The 20,221-nt window shown below is 41.7% G+C and overlaps 1 protein-coding gene across 3 annotated transcripts in view; it reads right to left on the minus strand.

Annotated features, from left to right (window-relative positions):
* Nucleotides 1–508: 508 nt before the first annotated feature.
* CCDC198 (coiled-coil domain containing 198) overlaps nt 509–20,221 on the minus strand; it is a 31,449-nt gene continuing 11,736 nt past the window's right edge. For 2 of the 3 annotated variants that reach the window (XM_019968975.2, XM_070797651.1), the window contains exons 3-6: nt 12,863–12,949; nt 11,653–11,751; nt 10,554–10,713; nt 509–3,115 (exon numbers count right to left, since the gene is read on the minus strand). In XM_019968975.2, coding sequence (XP_019824534.2) covers nt 2,886–3,115; nt 10,554–10,713; nt 11,653–11,751; nt 12,863–12,949 — 576 coding nt within the window. In that variant the 3' untranslated portion in view covers nt 509–2,885. Of the gene's footprint in view, nt 3,116–10,553; nt 10,714–11,652; nt 11,755–12,862; nt 12,950–20,221 lie in introns of all 3 variants that reach the window. The other variant, XM_019968974.2, reaches the window with a different exon arrangement.

Raw genomic sequence — 20,221 nt, forward strand, 5'->3', positions numbered from 1 at the left:
GTTTCTGAAGCATTTGTTCCTCAGTGCTCTTATCCTGCCCTATGCCCACAGTTAAGCACCTGGGCTCCGAGGCATTTCTTTTTAAAAGAAAGCTCATACCTTTTCTAGTGCAGTAGTATTCTGCTCCAACACCAAAAAACAAGTAACTGAAAAGAAATGTGGAACGATACAGAAAGTCACTGGTGAGCTGAGGTAAAATTAGGGAGAGGAGGGAAGTGCTCCTGACTCGCATCAGGTCCCTTCTGGTAAGCAACAGTCTGCTCAGAAACACGCTGTTCTGCTGGGTGACCCTGGAAGGTTAGTTAACCTCTCAGCGCCTCAGTTTCGTCATCTATAAAACAGGGGTAACCCACAAAATTGTCGTGAGAATTATATATGAAAAGCATCTGGAGAGTTCTTGACCCACCGTGAACAGTGCACATTAGCAATGATTAATATCACTGTTATTATAATTTAAAATTCTTGAATTTAAGATTGGGTGAGAATTCCACACAGAGCAGGCAAATAAACAGAGAAAGCATCATGGTTTATTTCTTTTGCTGCTAACATTCTCTGAAGTTCAAGAAATACTTTGAGCCGTGTTATCCTCACCAGTACACATATGTGTCTAGTTCCTGTATCTCAAGACAATGTCTAATTTATGCTATCGATTTAGTTGTATAAATTCCAAGATCTAGGAAAAAACCCTGCACCTGAAACTAACTAAACTGTACTTCAATTAAAAAAAAAAAAAGGTTCTTACTTTTCCAAAAAGACTGAGTGGTCAAACAATCTATGCATTCCTCTGTAGGAAATATGCTTTCTACCTACCAAAGAAAAAGTATACTACTTGCAAAGAACTGGGAGTAAAAATGCCCAGAGATGACCTAATTAATTGACTTCTGTCCTTAGAAGAAACATGAGTGTGTGTCCCCTGACATAGAAGTTTTCATCTTCTTAGTGACTGATCTGAATGTACTGAATGTCAAAGTTAGAGGGTGTTTCTCTCTACTGTTTTTGGTTTGGAAGTTTCCTAGAGAAAGCTTAAAAGAGAATTTTTCTTTCACTTTGTTTTAAAGTTCACTGAATTCTTAGAGGCTTCTGGATGCTTAAAATATTTTTAGGTGTTGCTAAAAGTGGAGTCTAGTTTTATACAAAAGAAGTTCTTGAAATTGCCTGAAAACTTCCTTTGCGGGAGGGCCTTTAAATAGCGCAAGGGATTCTATTGATAGAACTGCTGTGTGTCTGATCATGCTGTTGCTCACATGAATCCATACATGTGATAAAACTTCACAGAAATAAATACACACACACACATGAGTGCATTAACTGGTAAAATCTGAATAGAGCAGATTGTTTAAAAGGTTAAAAAATCTAATTTTTGAGAATATAACTTTTGGATTGAACACTTCTAAGTGTCCTTTTGTAAATTTCTAAGGTCTATATCATAATCTAAGAGATCTCCATTTAATTTTGAGCTTTAATTCACAGTGACCTTCCACACTTAACATTTTTTTATTGTTGTTCAGTTGCTAAGTTGTGTCCAATTCTTTGCTACCCCACGGACTGCAGCATGCCAAGCTCCTCTGTCCTCCACTACCTCTGGAGTTTGCTCAGATTCATGTCCATTGAGTCCATGATGCTATCTAAACATCTCATCCTCTGCCACCCCCTTCTCTTTTTGCCTTCAATCTTTCCCAGCATCAGGGCCTTTTCCAATGAGTCAGCTCTTCACATCAAGTGGCCAAAGTATTGGAGTTTCAGCATCAGTCCTTCTAATGAATATTCAGGGTTGACTTCCTTTAGGATTGACTGGTTTGATATCTTGCTGCCCAAGGGACTCTCAAGAGTCTTCTCCAGCACCACAGTTTTAAAGCATCAGTTCTTCGGCATGCAGCCTTTTTTATGGTACTGCTCTCACGTCCATACATGACTACTGGAAAAAACCATAGTTTTGACTATATGGACCTTTGTCAGCAAACTGATGTCTCTGCTTTTTAATATGCTGTCTCGGTTTGTCATAGCTTTTCTTTCCAAGGAGCAAGCATCTAATTTCATAACTTTACATTTTTCCTATAGCCTCTTTGTTATGAGATAAAAAGTTTATAACTCACAAGAAAGTGACTTAAGTGAGCTTAGTGTCTAATGCAGCATCCTGTGATTTTCTTTAGAAAGTCATTTTTATTTCTATTAAATCTACTCTCTCATCTGTTTGTTTTAGAAGATATGATTTGCTTTTAAAGATATGGTGGGGTGCCATGTCTCAAAGGTGTACCCCAGTAGACCACACTTCGGAATTGCTGCCCTGCATAGCCCCTTTATCATTGCCTGTGACCTGGCCTATGACTTGCAGTAGTCAACAGAGTATGGGGGTCCATGATCGGATTAGAGTTAAGATTGGCAGCTTTCTCTCCCTCCTCTGGAAACGTCTGCTTTTGGGAGCCCTGGGCTGACATAAAAGCAAATTGACTACCCTCCAGGAGAGAGCACTCAGGAAATCCATGTAAGGAGGCTCTGGGATGATACAGCGTGGGGGTGAACTCCAGCTGTCAGTGTCCTTGTTGAGTTTCCAGATGACTCCAGTCCTACCTGCCATCCAGCTTCCATGGCATGAAAGGCTTCAAAGGAGACCAACAGAAGAACCACCCAACTGAGCCCAGCAACCCACAGAAAAGTGGGACAATACGTGGCTGCTAGTTAAGTCCCTAAGTTTTGAGGCAGTGGGTTATATGGTACTAATATATTAAAATATATCTCGCACCTTTAATCTTAGGATTTCAAATGAAAAGAAAGTGAATTGGTGTTCTTAGAATAATTCATATACTACCTTGAGGAATTTTTAAAGGAAAGAAAGCTTCCAATACATTCAGTAACTAATTAGTGAATAGTATTAACTATTATTATTCTTAATCAAAAAACTCATCAAAATGTTGGATTCTTTCTGTCTTAGTTCTCACCAGTGCTCTTTTTTTTTTCTCTACTTTCCCCGACTCATCTGAGTCAGAGCTGGAGCTGTCCCAGAGAAGCTCTCCCCGGGCCTCCTGTTCACGGAGCCATATTTCCATTTTGCCAATTTTCCTGGGACAGTGGTCATTCCTTGCTTGATGTTCCAGAAAGTCTGCATTCTGTGTATTTCCTACAAAGAATTGAAAGTCCATTTAATTTATTTTTACCCCAGACAATGATGTATTTGTTTAAGCTTGGGTTTTTATGAATACAAAATAATCTACACATCCACACACACATATATACATAAAGGATTTCACCTGGTGTTTCTGTAAGCATGTAAAATGTTTTTCTTGCTATTTATAAAACTTTCTAATCTTCTGAAAATCACAAGATGGTACAATACACTTTTATACACTCCAGCTCATCAACATTATGTCACAATATGTATATGTGTACACACACACACACACACGTCTTGAGCTGAGCCACTTGAGAATTAGTTGCAGAGTCACTTCCTCCCCAAATACAGCACCACAAATCCCCTAAGAAGATGGGAAATTTTCTGTATAATCACAATACAATTATTACACTTAGAATATATGACATTGATAAAATGCTGTTTTCTGATATCCGGTCTGTATTCAAATATCCATGCTTATCTCAGTGATGCTCTTTGTAACTATTTTTTGTTTGCCTGTTTGCATTTTATTTTTTAAGTACAGGATCTAATCTGGGAATATGTGTTGCATTTTCTTATCGGTTAGTCTCCTTTAATCCAAGAACTTTCTCCCATCCTTTTCTTTCTTCTCTTTTCCTTCCTTCCTTTCCACACTCCTTTATTCTCTCCCCATCTCTTCCCCTCCTCCTTTTTCTCCTTCTTGTTTCTTGCTCCCCGCTCCCCACTTTCTTACTGATTTTCCCCCTCCTCTTCCTGGATGTTTTCTTCCTCCTCTTCATTACCTTCCTTTTTCCTAACACAGGTATTTGAAAGAACACAGGGTCAATTATTTGGTAGAATGACCCTAAATTTAGGCTTTCTCTGATTGTTCCCTTGTGATTAACTTAAGGTTAAATTGTTTTGGCAAGAGTATTGCACAGATGATGTTGCCTGGAGCTACTTATTGAACATCTACTATGGCCTAGGCACACTATTCCATTTTCCTAACCCTCAATCAGCTCTGCCTTCACATCAGATTTAACTATGGAGACTTTCAGAAACACAGTAGCCTGGGTTGCATCCCAGACCTACAGAACTAGAGAGCTCAAAGGGTCAGGCATTTATTTTACCATCTATTCTTTGGGGAATAGATTTATTTTTTGGTGTTGGATTTTACACATATATGTCTTTACTTCTGCTTTTTTTTAAAGTAGTACCTAATACCCTTTTAGAATGCACTTCAGAACAGCACACACAGCCTTATTCAAAGAAAGATTTTAAGAAAAAAAAAAAATCTTAGTGACCATTTTCAAATTTGGAAAATCATCCTAGGTCAAAGTCCAGATTTCCCCCTATGGAAGAATCAGGCACAACTTTCTAGATATTTTCTGAATGATCATTGTTTATCAAATCTTATGGCATATTTTATTTAAGCCCTTGATGTCTGAAATTGCATATTTTTACAAAGGATAATCAAACATTTCAATGTGAGGATTCACGCCTTATGATTCATGAGTTTCCTTTCAGCCTCACTGAGGGGCTTCCCTGCTCTCCCCTTGAATGTTGTACTTACGAGCACTGTGTATATACATAGTAGTGACAGAAAGCTAGAGTTAATTTATGCCTGCAGCCCTAATCTGTCTCCTGAAATACACTTTTTTTTTTTTTTTGGTATAACTGGACTCCTCCTCTTTGTCTCCTGGCCATATGTCAGCTTCATCTTCTTTTTCTGTCTTACACCTGCCTCTTCTCCTTGTTACCCTAGCCTATGGTCCCAGCTTTGCCCCAGCACCTCCTGGCCACCTCACTGTCTCCATGCTCTACGTATAATTCATCACCAGGTGTTCACCACTCCTGCAGAGCCATCTCCAGTCACTCTCTATCTGAATGTCTCTTCTCTAACTGGTGGCTACATATCTTGTATCTTGCTCTTTCTCTTGCTCCTCATTGTCACCCTTCTCTCCTGGTCCAGACACCACCTCTATCTTGCACTACTGCTGTGTACTTCTAACCTGTCTCCCCACATCCTTTTGCATTCCTCTCCCATCCATTCACCACAGTTGAAACAGAGTAATATTGAAAATACGAACCTGTTAGTTGACTAACCTGCCCTTTCAGTGGCTTCCCATTGAATCTTAAGATAGAGTTCAAAGTCTTTATTTGACATGATTTATAAGACCCTGCATGCACTGGTCTCTCACTATGCCTCCAGAACCATCTCCAGTCACTCTCTGTCTGAATCTCTCTTCTCTGACTGGTGTCTAGAGTCTGGCAGCCTCCTTCCCACCCAAGGGCGTTCGTACATGCAGATACTGACCACACTTTTGGATGTCACAGCACTTGGACATCACACTCATGTGCTCACCTGCTCCCATCGTTCAGCTACTTCCATCTCAGCTTAAATGCCACTTTCTCATAGAAACTGTCCAACTCCTCAGATTATTAGGTCTCTAGTTGTATTCTCATTGGACTTTCTTTTGTTCATTGTCTGTGCTATTGTAAGTACCACACCTATCCAGTTCAGTAAATATTTGTTGAATGAGTAAATAAAGGAATGAACAAGTGAGCCATCAGAGAATTTTGGAAGGTGGGAAATATTGATAAATAGGACCTGGGAAAGGCTTCATTCATTGGGGCCTGGAGTTGTCAATCATCTCTGCTCTACAGATGAGCCCAGAATATTAGAAACATCACTCAGACTGAGAATAAGGATTTTCTGTGGACTAGAGACAGGGAATTAGAAACAAGAAGAGACTGGTAATGGTGGAATCTAACGTAATATTAACAATAGCTTGAGTCTCCCGACACTCTTGGTGTTATGATGTTTCAGTTAGCATGTGAGGCAAAAGTCACATGTTCAGTATTATCCTTGAAAATCCCTTAAGTCACTAGCAAAGCACTGTATACAAATTTTTGTATGCTGCTTCTGCTGCTAAGTCACTTCAGTCGTGTCCAACTCTGCGTGACCCCATGGACGGCAGCCCACCAGGCTCCCCCGTCCCTGGGATTCTCCAGGAAAGAACACTGGGGTGCGTTGCCATTTCTTCCTCCAATGCATGAAAGTGAAAAGTGAAAGTGAAGTCTCTCAGTCGTGTCCAACCCTCAGCAACCCCGTGGACTTGTAGCCCACCAGGCTCCTCCGTCCATGGGATTTTCCAGGCAAGAATGCTGCTGCTGCTGCTAAGTCACTTCAGTCGTGTCCGACTCTGTGCGACCCCACAGACGGCAGCCCACCAGGCTTCCCGTCCCTGGGATTCTCCAGGCAAGAACACTGGAGTGGGTTGCCATTTCCTTCTCCAATGCATGAAAGTGAAAAGTGAAAGTGAAGTGATCCCATAGACTGCAGCCTACCAGGCTCCTCCGTCCATGGGATTTTCTAGGCAAAAGTACTGAAGTGGGGTGCCATTGCCTTCTCCAAGAGCCTTAAATTTTGAGAACTTCTTAGCTAGATGTCTTATACTTGTTACACTTTGATAAATCCCTGTTGGATTCTTTATGGTTGCTAGACTTAAGAAAAGAGAGAAATACAATGTTTAAAACCTAAATAGATTTTGGGTGAGCAAAGTAGAGGAAAGTGTATCCTATTGATACTTCAAAATGAATTTGGAGAGAGACAGGACTTCCCTGGTGGTCCAGTTGCTAAAAGTCTGCGCTTCCAGTGCAGGGGGCCTGGATTTGATTCCTGGTCAGGAAACTAGATACCACATGCTGCAGCTAAAGATTCCATGTGCCACAACTAAGACCCAGTGAAGCCAAATAAATAATTATTTTGAAAAGTTAGTCTTGAGAGAGGAAAGAAACAGGCCAGTAGGGAAAAATAGGGAATGATTTAGGTAGTACAAGGATCGTACAAAATATTAAAATTTTCTGATGGTTATGTATTTTATAATATGTATTTTAGAAAAATGTTACTGCCACTATCAAACCCATAACCCATTTTTTTCCTCCTAAAAATGGAACATATCCAGAACATAGACTTCCGTGGGCATTCTACTACTCAGGTTCTGGCACCTCTGCACCCAGCTCCTCTTATTTAAGGCTCTGTTTGTTCATTTTTGTTCCCTCTTTTGGAAAGGAAGATGAGAATTTCAGGTTACAGCTGATTCACAGCAAAGATAAATTTTAAAAATAAAACTAAGCAAGATACCTTAAAGGAAAATACTAAGTAAATCATAGTACAAGTGACCAGGTAAGACCAGAATTGTGAAGGTGACATTCAAATGATGTATGTAGAGTGACACTTCCCCTGAAGCATATCTTATTTCTGCTGTAAGACATCAGTTTCATATTTCTTCAGTTTTGTCCATATTCATATGATACTTTATATTTTATATGTGTTTTTACACATTATAATATTTGAAATTTACATAAACTCTGCATGGTAGACACAATGTTTTATTCCCATTTTACAAATGTGGAAACAGGTTCACAGAGGTTAGACAACTGGAAGTTAGCTACAACCTTTCTGTAGAATAAAGCTATATGAAGAAATATATAGCTAATATTTATCAAGAGGCTACTATGTACCTGGTACTCTCCTAGTAATAAGAAAAGCTCCTGGCTCCTACAGAGCTTACATTGAGTAATGTACTGTCAGGATTCAAATAAAGGATTTTGATTACAAGTCCAGTGCTTTTTCTCCTCACTAGATTCATATCATGGCTTCTGGAAAGCGTAGGAGCCACATTAATATGTTAAAACTCGCAGAATTGCCTGCCTAAAAGGGTGATGTTCACTCTGTAAGTCATGTATCATTACATATTACACAGATAGCATGGCCACCCACTCCAGTATTCTTGCCTGGAGAATCCCAGGGACGGGAGCCTGGTGGGCTGCTGTCTATGGGGTCTCACAGAGTCGGACATGACTGATGTGACTTAGCAGCAGCACATGTAACTTACTATGTAAGTATATGTAAAATATAAGCAAAGCATGCATGATTTCATTTTAAAGAAGCACCAGGAAAAACAAAAACTCGTTTTTAATCTCACAAGGGACCCGAAACTCTCATCCTCCCTTCCAAAAGAGGGAACAAAACTGAACAAATAGAGCCTTAAATAAGAGGAGCTAGGTGAAGAGGTACCAGACCCTGACTAGTAGCATGCCCACGGAAGTCTATGGTCTGGCTACATTCCATTTTTAGGAGAAAGCAAAGTAAACTGCTTTCAGAAACAGAGAAAGAAATCAAAGATGCTACTTGAGAATAAGTAAAAAGGAATCACTGCTTGAACATGTGCCTGCAGAGTGGTGAGTTCTATAGGTTTTGCAGAGGGAAGCCTGCTTTTGAGAGAGAGGGTGGAGGGAATCACAAACTGCATTTGCAGACTTTCCCAAGGTTGTCCTGGGCAGAGCTCTGGGCCACTAGAGTCCTGATGAGGCTAAACAAGGGGGTGGGTGGGAGTGCACCCTTTGGAGTCAGAAAGACCAGGCCTTGAATCCTGATTTGTCTCGTGGGAGCTAATAGTAACTCCTGCCTTAGAGGTTGTGTGAAGCTTAAATGTGATAATTCATGTTAAAGGTGGGCCATTTTGCCTGGCTTAGAGTAAGCACTTCATAAACTTTAGCTGGAACAAAATGAAGCAGTTTAAAAAAAAAAATATCAGGAGGGTAGAGGAGAACTCCCCTTCTCCATGTGACACAGTCTTCCAAAGACTTCGCCAGCATTGTTGTTTTTTTTTTTTTTTCCAGCCTGATCTCAAGCAATGACTCAAAGTGTTCAACTTTAGCTGAGGTATGTTTCTTGGTGGTTTCGCCAATATTTTTAAATGGTAAAAGTTGTTCATCTATGTGACTACTACATACTACTACTACTACTACACCAGATTTCATCCTGCAACTCAGGAGTATAGGTTAGATAAACGCTCCAAGTAGATTTTCAATTATTCAGCTTTTTCTTGTTTAATTAACTCATTGATCAGGTATTTTGTTTTCCTGAGCAGTGGCAGTATCTCTTTCAGCTGGACTGTATCTTAGAAGCTCAAGACCTCCAGAGAAACAGCCAGCATTTCTGTTGCTCTGTCAGCGCTCAGTCTTGCAGACAGGGGATTGGCCCAGAGCACAGAGAGCTCTGTGTGTGTGAACAATACCTGGATTTGCAGTGATGGGCTTGCTCCGGGAGAGTACATACAGTGAAAACTTAACGAGACTCTAATTGATGGGGTGATACAGCACAGTTTGTGAATACAAATGTCTGTTGGAAATCACAGAGCCATCTGGGGCCACTCGGCAACCTGGCCTGGCTGGAGTATGGGGACTGGATATGATAATAGTAGGAGATGAAGCCATAAAGGTAGGCAGTGTACGGACTCTGAAGGCTTAGGGTATCAGGGTAAGGAGTTCAGACTTTGTCCTCAGGCTGATGGAGACTCACTGAAGGATTCTGCCAATGGTCAGATTGGCATTTCATAAAATTATCCTGGTAATAGTGCAGTGCTTCTAGAACTTTATTGTGCTTGAGAATCATTTTGATAAAATGCAGATCTTGATTGTGTAGGTCTGGGATGGGACCTGAAATTCTGTGTTTCTAATCAACTCCTAGGTGATTAGATGCTGCTAGTCTATGGACAACACTTTGATCACCAAGTGGAGCAGTAGTTCTTCAACTTTAGGGGTGTTGGAATCATGGCGGGGAGATGAGTTGTTAGACTGCTGGGCCCCCTCCCTACAGTTTCTGATTCAGTCGCTCTGCCTGGAGCCCTGACTGGTTCCCAGGTAATGCTGGTGCTGGTGGTCTGGGGACCACCGAGGTGAAGGGTTGATGGAAGGAAAGTAGGACCTGAGATAGGAGATAGTCAGGGGGCTATGGCAATAGCCCTGGTGTGACATGCTGACCTAAGGGTGGCATGGGGAACGGGATGGCGGCATAGTCAGCGTTAGGTGACATCAGCAGGACTTTGTGATGGACCGTCTTCCAGGAGAGGGGGCAGCAGGGCTGGAAAGGGGCCAAATCTCTGGCCTGAGTGACGGACAGCACAGAGGCCACACCCATGGAGACAGCGGAGGCAGCATGATCAAGTTTGAAGAGGATGGTGATGCTGGATGGAGCATTAGACATTGAGTGTGCGAAGAGGGCTGCAGGGGAGAGGGTGGTTGAGAAGAGAGTTTCTGCATGTGGTGCCAAACTAGCTGATACCAACGTGCTGTTTAATGTATTGATAATTCCACGTGCTTCACTGTCTCTAAGCACAAGATGAGGCCCTTTTTCTCCTCCTGGGGATGGTGCAAGGATTGCAATCATGCATGTAAAGTACAGTATATTTCTAAAAAGAGATCTCACCATAGCGCTGAAGTCTTATTCTTCTCAGCCATCCCAAACTACATGACAACAGGCCCATTATATTCCAGGAGATAAAATATCAATAGGGACCCAAGGGAAGCTCTGTGCTTTCCCAATCCATATCAGACATTTATTTGGTGAAGTTTTAAAAACACTTGATATATTATTTACTAAAAAAATTACATGACTCACCTAGACTTCTGCTCAAGGTTTCATCAGGCAACAAGGTTAGAAAGTCACCATCATCATTTCTTGGGATGCTTTGAAGGATTTTCTTGGCTTTATGGTCCCTCTGTTTCTGCTTATTGGTTCTTGGCTCCTTGTGAAGACTTTTCTTCAGTTCAACTTGTGCCTGAAATTGACCAGCTAGTGTTAGTGTTCTCCCCTCACACTGCCTTCACCAGAATAGGTCAACAAATCAGCTGCTTTACAAATTGTATACGTATCTGTAGACAGATACGTAGAACATGGTTCTCTTTTTCCTCTTAAAAGATATGGAAACTTTCTTCATGTGTAGGTTTGTTAGGAGAAACAGGAGCATGCCGGTAGTCTCAAAATGGTGAAGACCTTTGTAAAACCATTTCTTCACAGGCCATCTGGTATATTTGGAACTGAAGAAGACAGGGACTACAGTGAAGAATTTGGAATATGACATTTATAGGAAACATGATTGTAAAGGGGTTTATTACAAGAGATCTTCCTTATCAAATGATTCTATGATTTAAATTATAGAGGGATGCCTAGGTTTCAATCCCTGGGTCAGGAAGATACCCTGGAGGAGGAAATGGCAACCCACTTCAGTATTCTTGTCTGAAAAATTCCATGGACAGAAATGCCTGGCCGACTACAGTTCACAGGGTCGCCAAGAGTCAGACACAGCTGAATGGTTGAATATGCAAGAATGTTTGCTCATTAGGTACAAGTACCAAAATAAAGACAAATTCACCCTCTGTCCTTTTAACTAAACCAGGAAAAATTATCTAACCTCATTTTCCTGCTGGAGCCCAAATGTGGTAGAAGAAACAGTTATGAAAAAGGGAAACTTGAGACACAGATGCGTCCTTGCATCTGGAATACAGATGGAACACAGAAAAGACTCCACAGAGTTGGTAGCAGAAGGGATCCTGATGTTTTCCTCTCAATCCCAGTAGAGGAAACTTTGGCTGCAGTAACTAAATTTAAAATGCTAGGTAAGGTCTGGAGATGAATGCTGAACATATTCATGTGCCAGAACAGCGATTATGTAGCATACATTTGGTAAATACGACTCTCTTCTTCTCCTCAAATTTACCTCTTGTCTTTTACGGTTCATTTCCAGCATTTGCATCTTATGTAAATATTGTCTTTTCCCAGAAGGATACATTAGAGTCTGCATCTTCTTTTCCAGTTCCTGCTATGAAAGATGACACGCTTGTTACGATAGGGGTAATTGGTTATTCTGCAATCCAAAACTTGAAATCCATTTTGGAACAGTGAGATCTTGTTTATTGGTTATAATCCATAAAGATCTCTTGAGACATCAAAGGTCTCAAGGGGCACTGCAGCTTCCAGACCAGTCCTTAGTGAAGCTATCAGTGAACGAAGGGGCTATTTGCTATGTGTATCATCTTGTTTTTAAAGTTCCTGTAGAGTTTCGCAAATGTTGAATGGAAATATCTTTCTATATCTCATTTTGACAAGATGTCACTTTCTGTGTCAACAGCTGCTTTAACTGTCTTTCCAGAAATGTGTTCTGGTTTGGTGAGACCTGGTTCTCTCTCTCTGCTTCTTCTGCCATTGAATAACTGTCTGACTATGACATTAGAGAGATGGTAATCTATTTATGTAGGGTGTACCCCCATAGTCCAATACTGTCCACTGTAGTTTAGGAAGGATTGAAAGTTGATTATTTAGAACTTGAGTGATCCTCCCCGGTGTATCAAAAACTCCAGTAGGACGATGTGGACAGTTATTAAGGGCAGTCAGGGGATGGCCAGGAAGGGGAAGAGACATGGCAGCCAAATGTGTTGAGAGATCCCTGTTATGTTGCCCTGTGGACAGTGTCTGTGGACAGTGTCTGTGGGCAGCTGTGAGCCTTGGGGAGGGGCCCATCTCTGCAGGTGTTTTGTCATCAGCATCACAAACATGGCCTTGAGGATCTAAGAGTAGCTGGACATCTTTTATCAAATAGCCACACAGCAGCATCTAGGTGACTCTGAAATGAATCAGGATAGGAAAGTGTTCACAAATTTTAACGCTTTACGAATCACCAATTTCCCAATAAAATTCCCCTCTCTCATCAACATCTCCCTGTTTTCACCTGGTAGCAGAGAAGGGCTCAGAGTTCATCTGAGAGGCAAGCATAATCTCCAATTGGAGGCAGGCCCAGGAGAGAATGGATAGCTTTAGAAAGTTCTAACTCTGCATTACTTAATAGTTTGCCCCGCCTTTGAAGTCTTCTGTGCAGGGAGGACAGGAAGAGGATGGCCCCTCAGCTTCCTCCCTCTCCAGGGTTTGCTCACCTTTGCTTTGTGAGTCCTCCTGGCTTCTTGCTGGTTCAGGAGCCTTTCAGAAGTAATTACTTGTGGCAGGTCAATGGGTTCAAGCTTCTAAAAGTCCAGCATTGAGAGCAGTCAGCATTCCTCATGCCAGGAGATGATGAAACATAAAAGCCCGAACTTAAGCTATCTTAACACTCTGCACGTGTTCCCGAGAGCACACAGGGAAGGTGAGTTCAACAGGACTATAGTCCCACCTGTGTGAGAGGCTTTTGACCTACCTGGATTCGTCAGCGTTCTCTCGCACTGTTGCCAGTGGCGTAGAGATCTAAACGCTGGTCAGAGAGTTAAGGGACTAAGAACCCTTTTCTGTCTGCACTGAGGGACCACGTCCACAGTTATCAAACAACAAGGGTCTTGGACTATTAGAGATGACGGAGGCCCCGGAAGTTCCTTTCCTTTATTCATTCCTTAACCACCCAGCTAAACCATTCCGGTCCTAGCGAAGTGGCCTACTTTCAAGATCCCCAGAGAAGCCCAGCCTTCTCAGTAAGAGTCCTGGGTGCTTATGAGGCACTTGGAAAATGAAAGTACAATATGCTAACAAATCTTAGACATGGATTTTTCCAACAGGGGCTTGGCTTTACGGGGAGATGATGCTGGAGTCTCAAGAGGTCACTGAGATTAGGCAGCAACTGATGATCTGTGATCTGCCTCCAGCTCTACTTGTCTCAGATAACTTAATGCCCCGGGAGCTGGAGCACTAGGAAGTAGCTAAGTAAGCTTGAGGAACAAAGGCTGATCTCCTCACGTTCAGATGCAGTCCGCAATCTGGATGATCACAGAATTTATTGGTTCACTCTGGGCGTATTTACTGAATGACTGCTACATGTCAGACAGAGGCAGTGGTCAACAAAAATGGACATGCTCCCTCATGGCATTTGCAATCTATGGGGAAATAAATACACTATTGCTTGTGTGATCAGTGTTTTGCAGATAAATGCAGGATAGGACTGTGACAATATATAACTGGAGGACTCCACCTTGGAAATGTGGGGTGTTATGAGTTGAATTATGTTCTACCTCCTCCAAATTCATATGTCCTAAGCCCCCAGTACCTCAGAGTGTGGCTTATTGGGAAATAGGATCCTTGTAGATTTAGAGAAGATGAGGTCATCCCAGAATACAAACCCTCAATCCAATATGTCTGGTGTTTCCATAAAATGGGCAAATTTGGACACGCATGCACACAGGGAGGCTGCCATGTGAAGATAAAGCAGAAACTGGGGTGCTGCTACAGCACCCCCAGGAACACCAAAGATTGTCAGCAAACCACCAGAAGCTGAGAGAGAGGCACAGACTCTTCCACATAACCCTCAGAAGGAACCAACCCTGACAACACCTTGATTTTGAACTTGTAGCTTCTAGAACTGTGAGACAATGCATCTATTATTTTAAGCCACACAGTTGTTATACTCTGTTATTACAGCACTAGAAAATTAACTCAAGGGAGAGAAGGATCAGGACACAGTCCAAGCAAGTTTCCCAAGGAAGTAAGTTTAAAGCAGACATTGGGAGGTTGGGAGTTTTCACAGGACTTGGGCTTCCCAGGTAGAGCTAGTGATAAAGAACCTGCCTGCCATTGCAGGAGACATAAGAGACTGGAATTTGATCCCTGGGTCAGGAAGATCCCCTTGAAGAGGGCATGACAACCCAATCCAATATTCTTGCTTGGAGAATCCCTTGGAAAGAGGAGCCTGGCGGGCTACAGTCCATGGGGTCACAAAGTCAGACACAACTGAAGTGACTTAGCATGCATGAGGTGTCCCAAGCAGAGGAACCACATGAGCAATAGCCCAGAGGCAGGAGTGAGCATGATCTCTTGAAGGAACCACAAGAAGTCAGTTGGCTGCTGTTGAGAGTGAGAGCAAGAGTGGCTCAAATGGGGCTGGAGAGGTCACAGGGACCAGGTCATGCAGGGCCTGATGGGGCATCACAAGCACATTGTCTTCTTAAGAGCAGCAGGCAGCTATTGACACATGGTAAGCCAAGTAGCCTGGAGAATCCCATGGATGGAGGAGCCTGGTAGGCTGCAGTCCATGGGGTCATGAAGAGTCAGACATGACTGAGTGACTTCACTTTTACTTTTCACTTTCATGCATTGGAGAAGGAAATGGCAACCCACTCCAGTGTTCTTGCCTGGAGAATCCCAGGGACAGGGGAGCCTGGTGGGCTACCGTCTCTTTGGTCGCACAGAGTCAGACATGACTGAAGCGACTTAGCAGCAGCAGAAGCAGCAAGCCAAGTAGGGACATGATGACACTAGCTTTAAAAAATGACTGCTTTAGTGCAGTGTGGGACTAGACTGAAGAAGAGCAATTACAGATGGGGTTGAGCATTTAGGAGGACAAAGATGATGGGCTGGGGGCTCATGTGGGGAGATTGATGGGCCCTACAAATATTTAAAATGGACCAAGCAAGACTCGTGATGGTTACTGAAGGAGAGTGATGTGCCCACAGAAATCAATATAAGGGATGGATAGTGCAGTCATTCTCTGAGATGGGGAATCCTGGAAGAGGGCCAAGTTTGGGTGGAATGTAGAGGGGGAGGTTCGTGGTGGAGATGCATGTGTAGGAACCATCGCTGGGTAGAGAAGCATCCCTGAGTAGCCCGTCCTTGGCTCTGCTCTTCTCACTCGGTTCATTTGAAACTGTAAGATGAGTGAGGTCCAGAATGAGAAGAGCAGAATCGAGGATTGCAGACTTCAAGTGCTCCAACACTGAGAGGCTGATGAATGGGGATGAACTGGCCAAGGAGACTGAGGAATGACAGCTGGGAAGCAGGAGGAAAACCAGGACACCATGCCACAGAAAACAGTGTGATGAGGACATTGGCTAAGACGCCATGCTTCTAATGCAGAGGGCCGGGGTTCAATCCCTGGTCAGGGAACTGGATCCAAAAGTTCTCATGCTGTAACTAAGACCTGGTGTAGCCAAATAAATCAACAAAACAGCGTGAGCACCACTGCTGCCTTCGTCCAACTCTATAGGCAAATCCTAATATATTTGGAAAGGATTTTCCATTGTAATCTAATTGGTTCTGTTATCAAGGGGTAGGTCTGAAAGCTGGTTTGGTTTTCAAGGTGACCAGGGTGAAAAGAGAGGGACAGACCATGGGAAATGGCTGTTGAGCACCCATAATGGAGAGCGCGACTTGGGCCTGTACCACTCTCTACCACAGACCTTTCTGGTAGAGCAGCCCAAAGCTGACCTGACAGGGAAGGGAAAAGGAGCAAAGGATGTGGAGACAGGGAGGAGAGACAAAGGGGGAAGAACTCAAGATCTCACATGCTAAAAAATTTTTTAAAAGTTCCAGGCCATTTACATTTGTGGAAGGAAGTAGTTCTCTGTCTCATTCTCACTTCAGTGAAGAAGTGGATTTTTAAAAAAATATTAATTTAGCAAGGAGATAATGAGAGGTAATCAGTATTAATTAGAAAGAGGTTTGTTTATTGTCTTGGCTCTCATCTCTGCAGAACATGAAGATGCAGGGTAAATGAAACCTGCTGTCAATCAAGTCAGAGCCCTGAAGGACTGAGGATGGAGAAGAAAAGGAGGGGGGAGGGACCCCAAGGGAGGGGATACCGAAGCACCTATGGGAGGAAGACTCAGCAATGACTGAGGGGGGATTCTGGGGTTGGGGTGGGCACAAAGAAAGTGTGCCATCCCTGGACTTGGTTCAAGATTGGATTCTTTCTGGTGATTAGGCCCCTATGTCTGCAGCCACTGCTGTCCATCATGCCACGCTCACAGTGTCATTCAATCCTCATGGGAACCCTGTGGATAATTACAGTTACTCCCTATTTCACAGAGGTCAATGACTTGTGCAATTTTGCAGAGCTAGAAAGTGGTGATTCTGGGATTCAAACTCAGGTGTGTTCACTGCTAAATCCTATGTTACTTTCTTCAGACTTGCTTCCAAACCTGGTTTATCAGAATCTCCTGGAATCAAAGTAAAATTGCTAGGCTATTCATTGGGGATTGAGATTCAATCAGTCTGGGATATGTCCTGGCAGGAAGGGACATACATACATATATATATATATATATATATAAGGTCCAAATCGTGCTCTGAAAGAAACAGTTTATTATCTTGAGGGTGCTCACAGATACTCAGCATGCCTAGAAATAGAATTTTCCTTGTCCTAGGTCACTGATGCCGTAGTAGAGAACTGACAGGTCTCCCTGAGGATGTAAAGTATTTGTAACTCTTTATATACGTATGTTGGCGCCCCACTCCAGTACTCTTGCCTGGAAAATCCCATGGACAGAGGAGCCTGGAAGGCTGGGGGTCTCTGAGGGTCGGACACGACTGAGCGATTTCACTTTCACTTTTCATTTTCATGCATTGGAGAAGGAAATGGCAACCCACTCCAGTATTCTTGCCTGGAGAATCCCAGGGACGGGGGAGCCTGGTGGGCTGCCATCTATGGGGTCGCACAGAGTTGAACACGACTGAAGTGACTTAGCAGCAGCATATACATATGTATACATATGCATATATATATGTGTATGTGTTTTCTCTGGGCATATAGCAAGAGCATGGTTTTCTCTGATACCCAGAGAAAACAATAATTCAAAAAGATACATGCAATCCAGTATTAATTGCAGCACTATTTACAAGAACTAGGACAGAGAAGCAACCTAAATGTCCATCAACAGAGGAATGGATAAAGAAGATATGATACATATATACAAGATATGATACATATATACAATGAAATATACAATTATATACATATATGTAAAACACACACATATAATACATATATTGATACAGTGTATATATATGTATTTTATATATTTGTATATATAATATTTTTATATATTGATACAAATGTGTATGTATTTTACATATTTGTATATATATTATGTATTTTATATATTATTTACATGTATATATTTAATTAATAGAATTTATGTTTTAGAGAGATATAGGTTCATAACAAAATTGAGCAGAAAGTACAGAGTTCCCATACTCTTGTCTCCAAACACATACAACCTTAGTACTATCGACGTCTCTCCCCAGAGTGCTACATCAGTGAGCCTATATGGGCAATCATTATTACTCAAAGTCCGTGATTTACTTTAGGGCTTACTCTTGATGTACATTCTCTGGGTTTGGATAAGTGTATCATGACATGTATCCATTATAGCATCATATAGAGAGTAATTTCACTATCCCCCAAAACCCTCTGTGCTCTGCCCATCCATTCCTTTCTCCCCTGAACCCCCTGGCAACCACAAATATTTTTGTTGTCTGCACAGTTTTACATTTAGTTGGAATCATATACTCTGTAAACTTTTCTGATTTCAGCCTCATTTTCTTTGGATCCACAGCTGTGATAATGGTTGAGTAGTAGTTCTATATATTTTTTTTACTTTCCAATTTTTTTAAAAAATTGTTTTTTACTGAAGAATAATTGCTTTACAGAATTTTGTTTTCTGTCAAACCTCAACATGAATCAGCCATAGGGATATATGTATACACACACATGTAGGGATATATGTATACACACACATATATATATACATATATCCCCTCCCTTTTGAACCTCCTTACCATCTCCCTCCCCATCCCAATCCAAAAGTCTACAAACAATAAATGTGTGGAGAAAAGGGAACGCTCTTGCATTGGTGGGAGTGTAAATTGATACAGCTGCTGTGGAAGATGGCAAGGAGATTCCTTAAAGAACTAGGAATAAAACCACCATATGACCCAGCAATCCCACTCCTAGGCATATATCCTGAGGAAACCAAAATTGAAAAAGACACATGTATCCCATTGTTCACTGCAGCACTGTTCACAATAGCTAGAACATGGAAGCAACCTAGATGTCCACTGACAGATGAATGGATAAAGAAGTTGTGGTACATATACACAATGGAATATTACTCAGCCATAAAAAGGAATGTGTTCAAGTCAGTTCTAATGAGGTGGATGAACCTAGAACCTATCAGAGTGAAGTGAGTCAGAGTGATAAATACCATATTCTAATGCATATAGATGAAATCTAGAAAAATGGTACTGAAGAATTTATTTTCAGGGCAGCAGTGGAGAAACAGAAATAGAGAATAGACTTATGGACATGGGGAGAGGGGAGCAGAGGGTGAGATGTATGGAAAGAGTAACATGGAAACTTATGTTACCATATGTAAAATAGATAGCCAATGGAAACTTGCTGTATGGCTCAGGAAACTCGAACCGGGGCTCTGTAGTAGCCGTAATCTTTTAAGTACTCCTCCTAGGCAATTACTTTGTGGCCTTGAAAAGAACCTAAAGAATGCCATTTCTCCACAAAGGGCACTAGATGGCAGCAGCTAACATTGCAAATAGGATCCCTCAGTTAAATCATCTGCTCTTAGCCTGAGAAGCACTGCAGAAAAAAAAGTGTTGGAAAGCTAGCTTCTCCCAACAAACTGGTCAAATGAAATTCCTTCAGAATTCTGGGTTCATATCAATGTTCTTTTTCCTTGCCTGGAAAGCAAGATAAAGCTTCACTTTATCATCTTCAGAGAAAACACAATGGGAGGAATTACTGATGAATTGGTAGAATGATGCCTTTTTAAAATTCATGATATAAAAAATGATATGTCTAAAGATTTATGGATTATTCAGCTTCTCAAATAAAACAAATGGTCAGGATAATAAGTGGTGGAATGTCAGCAAGGAGATTCAGGAAAGGAGATTACATCAAGCATAAGTCACAGAGCTTGCTGACAAGTTCCAACCTGAGATGATTGCTTCTGCTTACTAGCACGAAGATAAAGGTGGCAGGATCAACTGGAAGAAACTATAAAGTGTGTTTGGTATCAAGACTTAAGAATGTGTTCTTTAAGTTTCTAGGAGAAAGGTAAAGTTGTCCAAAGGAGCAAGAAATCATCAGGCCAAGGCGGAATTTCTGGTCAAGGCTTTGCAATGAGTTCACATTTCAGTAACATTCTTTGATTCAAATATCTGGCAATGAAAAATAAAACATAAACCAAAAAGATGTGGTCAGGCTTTAATATAAGATAATACCTCTTTAGATCAGAAAGCAGAACAGAAAACTTGGGGGAAGCTAATTCGTAAGCCATTTAGGGCTCCTGTTGGCTGTTAGTTATTTCCATAGGCTAAAGAGACCTAAAAAATGCTTCATATAAGGAGGAAACGTAAAGCCAGGCTCATGGTTTAAACTCAGGGACTGAGCTGTACTCACCTCTTTACCCAGTCTAAGGGCTGTATCAAAGTGTAAGCCAGATTTGTTTTACAGGTGTTATCAAAAAGTTGAATATAAAGAAGCTGAGACTTTATTCTTTACAACAATAAATTCAAAAGCTTAG

The sequence above is a fragment of the Bos indicus genome, chromosome 10 (assembly GCF_029378745.1).
Source record: "Bos indicus isolate NIAB-ARS_2022 breed Sahiwal x Tharparkar chromosome 10, NIAB-ARS_B.indTharparkar_mat_pri_1.0, whole genome shotgun sequence".
In the NCBI taxonomy this organism is placed as follows: domain Eukaryota; kingdom Metazoa; phylum Chordata; class Mammalia; order Artiodactyla; family Bovidae; genus Bos; species Bos indicus.